The following is a 12,695-nucleotide window of genomic DNA, read 5'->3' as shown; positions in this document are numbered from 1 at the left end:
CCTGCATGTCTTTGTTTTGCTCAGAATGTTGTCTCAATTTTAAAATCTTCTCTTTGCTTTTCTGTTTGACTTTCCTTCCTTGCATGGTTCCATCCTTTTTACCTTTCGATGAATTCTCTTTTGGCAAATTTATCTTTGGTTTTCCTTCAGAAGGCTGCTTTTTGTCTTCCTCCTCTGAATTCAACATTTTGTTTTCGACTTTTCCAACTATACCAATACTGTTGGGTATTTTTGGATGCTCTGTGTCTGCAACTGCTGTGCGAACTTTTTCAATCTTGCGCTTTGCTAGCCACTCTTCCAAAAAAATCATTTCTTTCTGAAAATCTGTTACCTCTTTTACTAGAGACTCTTTGCTATCCTGCAATCTGTCCAATATTCCCATTGAATTTGTCAATAGGAGGTCTTGTTGACTGTCTCTTGTACTTCATTCTCTCTTGGTCTTGTCCCCTTTTATGCCTTCCTGAGGCAATTCTTCATCTTCTTTCATGACAACTTCTTGAGACCATCCATCTTCATAACCTGCACACACACACACAAACCTTTAGTTTCAAAACTGCAAGACTCGTTTGTGTTTGTTGATGCCTCTAACATTCTCTCCTGGTCTTGGATTAAGCTCTTCAAGCACTCACCAAGCCCTTCAGCTTGTACCTCATCTCCCTCATCATCCTCTCTAAGCAATGTTCCCTATTCTGGCTCACAAAATTGAACTATTTGTCTTGCTCCCAAGGACTGTTTTTTGTACTTAACTTTCCTCAACTTCAGTTGCACAATTGGCCAGTTGACTTTCTTCTTCAACCCACATCTCTGGTCTTCTTCAACTCTTTTTTTGTAGCAGCTTCATCATTTCACTGAGTTGTTCTTTTAACTCAACAATCTTTTTGTCCAATTTCTTGTCACTCATCTTTCTGCCAATTGCTCTGGCAACTTCTCTCATCTTGTTTTGGATTTCTCTTGAACTCTTCGCTTGACCATCCATAGTCATCTCCATATCTTTCTCCATGAGCTTGTCCATGCTCAACTGTGAGCTGCAAATAAGCCTCTGTAGTAATGTCTTTTCACCTTGCTACACAATACCTCACCAAGCTTCTCTCTTGAACGTGGTTGTTTGGTAACCCTAGACCCTTCCACTAGAATCTTTTGATCTTCTTCTGCTCCTGTTAGGCTTCCGCATTCTACTCTCTTATCTTGAGAGCTTCCACAACTCTACTCACAGTTGCAACTGTGGTATTGCCTCAACAACTTCTACCCAACTGCAACTAGAAGTTATTATAGCTTCTTTGCTATAATATTCTATGCCACACTTCTCTCTTCTTTCTCCTTTGCTACTTGCACAATACACATGCTCTATCCAACTGTCAACTGCAAAATGTAAAAGTCAAATTTACCTACGAGATTTTACTCAAACCCACATCTTCAAGACCAAGTTGCATGAAATGGGGAAATGGATACGAGTTTCCGAAACGGGCATGGGTACGAAACGTGACCCCCCCAAATTTTGGAAACGGGGAAACGTGAATATATATATATATATATATATATATTAGGACATTTAAGAAATATGTGCAATCATAAAGCATATATGATACATTCTAATTTATTACATTATGATAAAATTGTCAATTGTCAATGCATAAACTATAAGTCTCTAAATTTACATCACATTTACTCATGAATGATCACATAATGAAATTAGAAATATCCAAAATCAGCCACGAGAAATTTCTAATTTCTTGTCTCGTGCTTGATTGGGAGTCTCCTCCTACATAATCGAACGACCTTAGTGCTCTTGATTAAATACAAGTTTCATACCCTAGTACCCTACATGCCCTTGATTATTGGGAGTCTCCTCTGCATAGAGGGCTTGGTTCTCTTGATTAAATACAAGTTCCATACCCTAGTACATGATAAAATTCAATGGAAACATTGCAATCCCCCCAATCCTGAAATCTTGAAAAACAGATAAGTCTGCTGGATTTTGAGTGAGATCTAAAATTCTACTTTCTCCATATGAAATCCAATGAGGGCGAAACCACTCTCAAACATCCCGAGTCATTTCATGGTAATGTTAAAAATTTAAGTGTGAAAATGAAAAATAGAGGAGAATATCACTTTTACTTTAAGAATTTAACATTACCATGAAGTTCATTTTAATAACCTAATTAAAAATTAGAAGACAAAATAATAAAAAAAAAAATAAAAAAAAGTCAAACTGCATGTGGAAATGGCATCGTACAGCCCAGAAACGCGTTTCTGGCTGTACTGGCCACGTTTCTGCCTCGAGAAATGTGCCAGTACGGCCGGAAACGTGTTTCTGGGCCGTACCGTACGCATTATGAGTTTCGTTTCCGTTTCCGTACGGAAACTCCTCCCCTGCCCATGTTTCCTGCAACTTAGCTTCAAGACCTTTTGTGTTCTTTATAACTTCTGCCCAAAAATTTCCTTTAGTTGGGACTGTGTTGTCCTTCAGACTTGTTTGCTGCAACTTCTCTTTGCATATCTTCTTATTCTTTTGGTATGCAAGTCTCAATCTGTTACAAGATGCATTTGGCACTTCAGCAATGGCTCCTTCTTAACGACATCTCCCTATGAAACAATGATTTGGTGGACATCCTTCAGATATGATGGCTAAACTGATTTTAACACAGATCGAACACAATATTTTCAACATTAATAGATTTGCACTTTCCTTTTCAAACATGCAGGTTTAACCTGCTCTGATACCACTTGATGCTGACTGCATTTGTTCCTTAGGTCCTATCAACGTCTTTTTCCCTCAATCTCTTCTGATTGTTGTCGAAGCGCCTTTCTTTAACTGGCATTGGTTGGGAACTAAACCTCAGCTCCTATATCCACCAGATTAAATGTTAAACTCTAGCCCAATTTATAAGCCAACGCCTATAAACCCATGACATATCGTCGAGGAATTGTGTCACCACTGTAATGACCCTTTTTCATAGCACCATGTGTATCTAAATACAACTATGTGAATTACAGACATCTGTAAGTCTATGTGAAAATAAATTGATGGCTGGCTGAAGGGAGGGACATACAGATCCAAAGCTTTGAGGGGAAGGCTTATGAAAGGCTCTTGTGTGATTGTTTGGTTTTCCAATGACGTACTGTGAGCAGGTCCATATCGATCTCATTTAAGTATCACAAATGCTGCCTCACCACAGATTGGCCTGCGTTGACAGGCAATGAAGTTGTGGAGTGGGTAGCCTAGGAGAAGGACAATGCCGATCCCTACCCCCCTACCTCATGGAATGTCACAGAGAGAACAAAAGCTGTGGACCAAAATGCAAGAGGTGAGAAGGAAGAGACAGAGAGAGTTTGACTGTTCGAGAGTTGGAGAATGGCCGAAGAAATGAAGCAAAGAGGCAAGACAGTGGTGAACATGTAGAAGGAGATGAAGCAGACTTGTAGAGAAAAGCAAGGAAGTTCCTGAACAAAGGGAATGACTTTGCAAGACTGGACTGTTTGAGAGCCAGTGTTCAGAAGCCGGGGGTCATATTCCCTGCATCTCCTGTATGGAGGCCATTGGAGTACAATTAAGGAGCACCGACCATAGCTCCCAAAATTCAACAAGATCTAATCCAAATGGAGGAGAAAGTACGCATTGTAGCAACCTCCATATAGGTGGAGGGTTAACAGAGACAGTAAATCCCAGCAGGCCCGAAAGTGTAGAATGTGGAAGAAGATCACAATACTGTTAGAGTGTTTTGCCTATCCAAGAGTGAGATTACAAACTTTAAACAAGGAGGAAAAAAGTAATATAAAGAGATTTTGAGATGTTTGACACACTTAACCAATTGTTACACCAACTATTGTGTAGGTGGCCTCTCTAGAATTGGACACAGGAGTGATATGCTTAAAACAACTCACAATTTGGAATGAGTACAAAGGCCACTCAATTTAGGGGAAAATTTGACTAAATATACACTTCAAATAATGTGCCTAACGGATTAGGGATATTGGAAACCTGAAGTAGGTTCCTCAACTAATCAAGATCCCAAGCAGTGCACAAAAATCCCAAGAGAGATTCTAATTAGCAAAGGAGGGGCCCAATGGTTTGGCAAAAACATTGGCCATAGCCAAACATGTCACCGAGGGAGGCTAAGGATGAAGGGGTTTCCTATCATGGCATTAGACATCACATGGGAAACCACAATCACACATTTAAACGAAGGTAAGGGACTCAAAAGGATTGGCTTCAACTTACTGTAATTGATCTCTAGGATGGATAGGACATCGAAGTGGGTCATGTATGGCCAATACATTGTGAAATTCTCTGCACGTCAGTTTCCAATGAGATACATGTATTGTTAGTAGTAGTATGAGTGCATAAATCATATACTGCAACTTTTATTTCTCAACTCTTTGATGAAGTGTATCAAGATGGATGGCAATGTCATTCGGACTTCTACTGGTTTGACTTTGGAAAGTGATACTTAGAAAAATTTCACATACAAGGCTTTTTTTTGGACTTAGAGATTTCTCTCAGGGCTTCCTCCAACTCTTCCTAAGCCAAACTGGCATAAAATATAACACGACTGTAGAAAATGGGAATATTGCACTATGATGGGAAATGTGCTCCATCCTTTCCACATCATGGAATTCTGCTTTGAATGGGATCTTGATTTGTGTAATATGTTTCTAATGGTTATTTCCTATGATAATCATAAGTATCATTGACACAACCCAACCATTTAATTTTTATTATACACGGGTTTTAAGTGTTACTCTATATTGTGGGTTTATGATTCCTCATTGATGATTATTACATTATATCATGGGTTAATGATACCCTTTTTGCTAGACATGATTAAGGATCAGAAGAGAATATTTCATCGTAGTTGGTGTGTTCTGTGTCTTATAGGGTATTTGGGCGATACTTGTCATTTTACAATAATGGTATGCAATGATCATTATAACTAGGAAAGCTTATTTACAATAAAGTACAATCCGGATACAAGGATTTTAAAGTTGGGATGTTACAATTCTTCCAAAAGGTACAAAGAAACTATTATTTTTCACAGTTGATTATTCTAATTTGATATGTTTCTCAATCGTTATGAGGTAATGGGAATTGTTGTCATTCTTGCAAGATACAAATTTTGACTTGCACTGTCACCATTTGAAAGTGTTATACATTTTTCTTGGCTTTGTTTTCATGTAGTCTCTTACATCTCTTTGCAGGCGAAATATAAGTTACGGCATAATTGTGCGGCTGTGCAAGTTCCCATTGGACTAGAGGGGGAGCTTCAGGGCCTTGTTGATCTCGTGCACTGCAAAGCAATTTATTTCCACGGTGCTCATGGGTTCGTTTTGTTATTTGAGGGAGATTCCTTCGTTTCTTAATGGTGTTTATAATTAATAATAAACTTGTTTGGGCATTCTTTTGTTTAGTTGATATCGAGTTGAAAGATAGTATGGATTAGTGGACGCCTTTCCATGCTATGCATTTTCTAGAACTTTCTTCTGTTTTGCAGTGAGAAAATCATCTCAGGCGAAATACCATCAGATCTATCCAGCGTAGTAACAGAAAAGAGACGAGAGCTTATAGAAGCAGTTTCAGAAGTTGATGATGTACTAGCTGAGAGATTTCTCAATGATGAGCCTATAACTGCTGATGATCTTGAGGTGAATTTGGGACAAGAAAGATATTCTGTGATGTATTATAATCAGTTTTGGTTTAGCTAATTTCTGTTAGTGAGTAAAGCAAGCAAAAGTTGTCTTAGAGTGCTATTCTTTTCTGTAAGAGTCTTTTATGTCAGTTTTATTGTTTTCAGGCAGTGCAAGTATAATCAAGTCAGAAATCTACTAGATTATTTCTTGAATGTAAGTCTATGGTTTCTGTTTGACGATTAGATCATATTTTTGCAGATGGCTATTCGAAGGGCCACAATATCACTTAAGTTCGTTCCTGTCTTTATGGGTAGTGCATACAAAAACAAGGTATGCTTTGGAGTTCTGTTGTTCTTTGCATCTATATGAAATTTTATATTATAATGCAACGAGGAAGGCCAGGCAGACTATGGAATAAATGTAGTTATAATTTGTGATTATTCAAAACCTTGTTTTAGATGCTTGCTTTCTTGGTTTCAACATTGTTTTTTTCAGATGTTTCAGAAAAAGCTACTTTTTGATAATTCTGTGAGCATTTTCAGAAATTTCCTACTAGCTTTACTTTCATTCAGTGCAAGTTCTGTTGCGGATAATTTTGTAAATTTCACCGTTTCTTGGTAGGTTGGTTGGACTGGTTTTGGAGGTTTGTGGTTGTAACCAGTGATCTAAACCATTCTGTACTAGTTCTGTCTTGAACGGGCCAAAACTCTTTGAACAAGAGAACTGGTCAAAATAGGTTGATTTGACTGGTTTTGTACTGGCGCATATCCATTCCCTGTGACAAACACAGTTCGTATACTCAGAGGAATGCTCTGATACCAATGCAACGAACAAAGTTCGTATATGCAGTGGAATACTCAGAATATCTGGTACATAAGAATGCCCATCATGGAAGTTGGACAGGTAATATATTATATAAGAATATTTGAATACAAGTGAGATGATTACAAATGAGGGTGAGGGCCTGCTTATATACCTAGGCAGGTACCCCTTCACAAATGATCATGTCCTTAGAGACATGTCTCTTCTATACTAATCACTAATTAATTAATCATTATTACAGTTATCATGATTATTTATATCTATATTATTTTTGTATATATTTTGTTTATAACATTCCCCAGGAAACCTGAAAAAAGTCAAAAAGTGCAAAACAAAAACCATACAACTATCCTGAAACCCATTTTCCATCTATTTAATGATGCCTCCCTCTATCGTGGATGGACTTATCCTGGAGGACTTGCAGCTGCTTCCACTGCCACAGGGTACAGACATTGATGTTTGATCTTCAAGGGCACAGAGTCATGATCTTGAGTCTACCTGCGCAGAAGATAAAGATTCTGATAATTTTTTGATATGATTACATTGTAGAGTTATGAATATGCTTATTTTTGGACTGTAGAGGCCATTTAGAGTTTTTATGTTATTTATTTTGGTTCAGATATGGATGACATTCGGTGCTATTTTATTATATTCACCCTTACATACTCTTTTTTAAGGGTGGTTCATGGACATTGGGTGGCCGCTACATCCACGGGAAAATCCAGGCAGATCGACCCGAAGGGATCTACCCGTTGGCCAAACAAAGGCATAGCCCCAAGGGCGTTGAAGAGATTTGACCCCGTGACCTCCCAATTTGCGAGGTACTTAGCAACGGGAATTCGACCAACTAAGCTAACCCTTGGGGATTTTCGCCCTTACATACTATATGCACGAGAAATCTTTATTTATATAATTTTTTAATCAATATTTGAATATTCAATATTTTTAATTATATTTTGGTTGAGCAGTTTTATGTCTGTTTTTTAGTGGTTCTGGTTTTTGGTGTCAACTGGTTTGGTCCTAATGACACACTATGTACTAAGTGCTCCTGTCACTTCTGCACCAATGTTGGGCTCTATCATGTCTGTTGATCATCTACCTTAATGATTTATAGAGCTTTTATGTTGTGGTGGTCAATGAGTTGCATCTTTTAAGGTCCTTTTATAGACGAATAGCCTTTATAGTAAACGTGACTGTAAATAGGGATTCAGTTAAGTTGTCAAGGTAATCGACTTGTTCATGAGAGACTATCTCTCTCCTTTATGGAGGGATATATTTAACAGAGAGATGCCCTTCTCTGGAAGACTATGATGGACGAATCGCCTTTATAGCTATATGTCACAAGGTTTGTGAAACTTTAACCTTGAGGTTCGAATTTTGGTGAACTTAATTTTTTTTTTGAGGTTCGGTGAACATCATCGAATCTTATAGCCATTGACCAAGTCCATAGATCAAAACTCATAACTTCATGTCACAACTCAAGCTTGTAATTTATCCTTGCAGTTTCCATGTCCGTGATAGCATTTTTTTATGTTTACTGATGTTGATTTCTTACTATTTTATCCTATAATTCATTTTATATATATATATATATATATATATATATATATATATATATATATAGATGAACCTCATCCGAACCTCATCAAAAAATTCAAACTCAAACCGAACCTAATCATTGTTGAACCCGAACTCAAACTCGAACCATGTGACATTGCTTTATAGTAAATATGACTGTAAATAGGGATCCAGTTAAAGATGTCAAGGTAATCAACCTGTACATGAGAGACAGCTTCTGTCCTTTCTGGAGGAGATATTTATAACAGAGAGAGGCCCTTCTCCTGTAGACTCTGATACATGCCTTTGCAACTTATACATTGATCTTGGGGACCAGGGTGCACTGCCTATTAAATATGCTTGTAAATTCATGGGCCTTTTGAATATGTGGAGTACTTGTAAATTTGTTCAAAACAGGGAATCATTTTATATTAATTGGAAATATTGCTTCTAATCCTTGCTAAAAAATTTCTGATCAAATTCCTTTGATGTTACTTTTATAAATCTGTTTCTGCTTGGTTAAATAAAGCTGGACATTATGTGCTATCCTTACCTATTCATATCATGTAATTTTTGGCTTGATCTTTCATCCCGCTAGAACATTTGAACTCTCTAAATTAACTCATCTACGAGCTTCTTCTTGAATTTCTCAATGTATTTTTTAATCTTTCATCATTGCTTCCTAGTCCTCTAAGTCTACTATTATCAGTTGGCACCTTCCTGAGCCTGCCTTTTGCTTCTCTCCACTTTTGCTTTTTGGTTGGGACTAAAGTTTTTCGTTCTTTTGCATTCTGGTCTGGGCCATGTTGAACACACACCAGCCATGCCCTTTGGGCTAAAATACTTGATATACCCTTGGGAAATCAGTCCTCACATTTAGTTGAACCATCACTTGTAATGGTGTCAAGTGCGTTCTTGCTCGACTTGCTTGCTCCAATTTTTTCTGTATTGCAATTTTATATGATTTATAACATCCTTGGTCTTTAAATTTTTAAAATGTTTACTTTTCTCCTACTTATGTACTTCTCATTTTGAGCATTGTCAGTTCTTGCTCAACTCTATTCATTGCCATTTTTAGGGGGAACACTCTTTGTTCTTCTCCAGCTATTTATTTTCCTTTTCATGATGGGTACAAAGTTTCTAGTGGTCCTCTTGTTATGCATAGGCTCAACTGAAAAGTTACTTAGCATATGTTGTGCTGTATGTTTGTAAGCTTATCTTGCTGTGGGCACCTTGCCAATTGCCCATCTAGTGTTTTGTTGTGACGATAATAGCACCGGACAGGTACTTCTGCACAAGTTGAAGTGTCAAGATGTATGGAAGTCATCCAAAGGGCCTTTAGCGTTAGCAAATTACTTTAATTAAATGATTATTTATAGTAATTGCCTTTTATAAGAAAAAGTGAGTTAATCTAATGAAATGCAAAGCGTATTTGCATTAGTGAATCTCACTTTTTCCTACGCTGTTAATGTACTTCTCATTTTGAGCATCATCACTTTTTGCTCAACTCTATTCATTACCATTTTTAGGGGAACACTCTTTGTTCTTTTCCAGCTATTTATTTTCCTTCTCTAGATGGGTACAAAGTTTCTTTTGGCCCTCTTGTTATGCATAGGCTCTATTGAAAAGGTACAAAACATCTTTTGCAAAAAATCTGTTGTGTTGTATGCTTGTAAGCTTATCTTGCTGTGTGTACCATGCCAATTGCCCATATGGTGTTTTGTGTTGATGATAGAAGTATCAGACAGGTACTTCTGCATAGGTCTAGGTGTCAAGATGTGTGGATGTTGTCCAAAGGACCTTTAACCTTAGCAAATTAATTTAATTAAACGATTTATTGCTTTTAATGAGAAAAAGTGAATTAATTTAATGAAATGCAAAGGGTATTTGCATTAGTGAATTAAATGAATCTCAATTGTTGATCTCAAGTGAAGTTGAGATCTAATCTCAACCATCAATCCTTTGGACATTAAGTTTGTGGATTCAGTCAATAACTCAAACTTATAAAAGGAGCGTAGTTGAAGGGAGAAGACACATCAAGCGAGCACAAGCCAGTGAGATAGTGAGATCTTACTGATTGGGTGGAGAAAGACATTCATCCAAGTGTGCAAATTCCAAAGGAAAAGAACAAGGGGCAGCAAGGGAGAAGGATCCAATAGCCAAAAAGATTGAAGAATAGGTTTTGAGGGTTTTTATTAGTTGGAAAAAATTCCAGGTTTTGCTGTTTGTAATTTTCCGTAGTGGGCATTTAATTTTGTAGGATGGGAAACCCTCGTATGCTGTAAAACTAATGTTAATGGACAACAAATGTTAATGCACATGTGTATGAGATTGGTGAATTTACTTTCGTTGTTTTTATCTTTTATTCAACTGTTGGAAATTTCAGCAGTGCTTTTATTTGGTAATTTGCAGTTAATTAAATTAAAAAGAAGTGATTTATTAGGTGATAGATTGCGAGTAATTGGGGTCAGTGAAATTAATATGGTATTAGAGCTTGCACTTTGAGAGTGAGGCCAGTTTTTGGGTTTTGCACAGATCAGACAGTGATGATTTGGTGGAGGTCATTCTTCAGAGGTAAAGAGGAAGGCCATGCTAATGAAGGGTTTGACAGAAAATAAAATTTTGTGGGTGTTTTAAAGGACCGAAACACAAATCCACAAAGATTTGCAATAGATCTATCAGATTTTCAAAGAGATCTTAGTAGATATATAAACCAACAATTTTTTTATTTTACTGGGTGCTGGAAGGACAGCACAACAAATTTTATCAGATCTAGGAATGGCAACAACTAGTCTTAGATTTGGAGACCGATGGATGGAACATCTAACTTCTTGTCCTAGAAGGCGAGGGTGAGATTGGTTTTGAAGAAGCACGATCTTTGGGAATTTGCAGAAAAGATTGTTTGTAAACAGACAGATCCAGTAGGTAAGGAGGCTCATGAAAAGGACATTAGAGCCCGTAGGATGTTGTAAAGCATCATTTGATACCTCACTTGGCAGATAAGAAGTTGGCTAGAGAGATGTTTAAAGCTCTAGTGGACCTGTTCTAGTCTCTAGAGTGACAACATGAACAGGAATATGATCTTGAAAAGCAAGCTTTGATCCATCGAAATGTCGAAGATTGATAATGTTATCAACTATCTTATGAGGATCTCCTAGGTACATGATCAACTTGCAACAATTGGGGAGAAGGTGGACGACGTAGAGCTTATGAATGTGGCACTGAATGGATTTTCCAAGTCACAGAAACTGTTTGTGGAGTATGTGCTTGGGATTTTTTTTCCAAATCTGATAGTCTGTTGTAAACATAAATATATAAAATATTATAATTAAGAACATATCTCAAAGGGCATGATTAGTCATGAAAGAGACTTCTGCCTAGGGTTATATACGAGGTCCTCTTTGAATTCCACCATATCATTTTTTACTCAACACATAGATATTATTTATTCATCCTTATGGATATTTTCATATTCCAGATATTCTAAATATTTTGTGTGATATTTCATATAAGCCTTTTAGCTATTCTAATTTTTTTTAGTGTTTCTCCTGATTCTTCATGTCCTTTACCATATTTATGCTTTTAGCCACTCTTATTCTTGTAACTAATGAAGAAGAAGAAGAACTAAGGCCGTGCTAATGAAGGATTTGACAGAAAATAAATTTTGTGGGCGTTTTAAAGGACCGAAACACAAATCCACAAATAGTTGCGATAGATCTATCGGATTTGCAATGAGATCTTAGTAGATATATAAACCAACAAAATTTTTATATCACTGGGTGCTGGAAGGACAACATAACAAATTTTATCAGATCTAGGAATGGCAACAACTAGTGTTAGATTTGGAGACCGATGGATGGAACATCAAACTTCTTGTCCTAGAAGGCAAGGGTGAGATTGGTTTTGAAGGAGCATGATCTTTGGGAGTTTGCAGAAAAGATTGTTTGTAAACAGACAGATCCAGTTGATAAGGAGGCTCATGAAAAGGACATTAGAGCCCATAGGATGTTGTAAAGGATCATTTGATACCTCACTTGGCAGATAAGAAGTTGGCTAGAGAGATATTTAAAGCTCTAGTGGACCTGTTCTAGTCTCTAGAGTGACAACATGAACAGGAATATGATCTTGAAAAGCAAGCTTTTTTCCATCCAAATGTCGAAGATTGATAATGTTATCAACTATCTCATGAGGATCTCCTAGTTACATGATCAACTTGCAACAATTGGGGAGAAGGTGGACGACGTAGAGCTTATGAATGTGGCACTGAATGGATTTTCCAAGTCACAGGAACTGTTTGTGGAGTATGAGCTTGGGATTTTTTTCCAAATCTGATAGTCTGTTATAAACATAAATATATAAAATATTATAATTAAGAACATATCTCAAAGGGCATGATTAGTCATGAAAGAGACTTCTGCCTAGGGTTATATACGAGGTCCTCTTTGAATTCCATCATATCATTTTTTACTCAACACATAGATATTATTTATTCATCCTCATGGATATTTTCATATTCCAGATATTCTAAATATTTTATGTGTGATATTTCATATAGGCCTTTTAGCTATTCTAATTTTTTTTAGTGTTTCTCCCGATTCTTCATGTCCTTTACCATTTTTAGGCTTTTAGCCACTCTTATTCTTGTAACTAATGAAGAAGAAGAAGAACTAAGGTCGTGCTAATGAAGGATT

At 36.9% G+C, this 12,695-nt stretch overlaps 1 protein-coding gene across 1 annotated transcript in view; it reads left to right on the top strand.

Annotated features, from left to right (window-relative positions):
* Positions 1–12,695, top strand: part of LOC149222517 (elongation factor G, mitochondrial-like) — a 303,311-nt gene that overhangs the window by 54,083 nt on the left and 236,533 nt on the right. The window contains exons 3-5 of the mRNA XM_089385480.1: positions 5,197–5,318; positions 5,490–5,640; positions 5,884–5,955. Coding sequence (XP_089241606.1) covers positions 5,197–5,318; positions 5,490–5,640; positions 5,884–5,955 — 345 coding nt within the window. The remainder of the gene's footprint in view (positions 1–5,196; positions 5,319–5,489; positions 5,641–5,883; positions 5,956–12,695) is intronic.

Source organism: Pinus tabuliformis, chromosome Q, assembly GCF_031772625.1.
Source record: "Pinus tabuliformis cultivar Carrire ecotype Pingquan chromosome Q, CPIR1, whole genome shotgun sequence".
Taxonomy (NCBI): domain Eukaryota; kingdom Viridiplantae; phylum Streptophyta; class Pinopsida; order Pinales; family Pinaceae; genus Pinus; species Pinus tabuliformis.
This window is presented reverse-complemented; position numbering and strand designations above follow the sequence as displayed.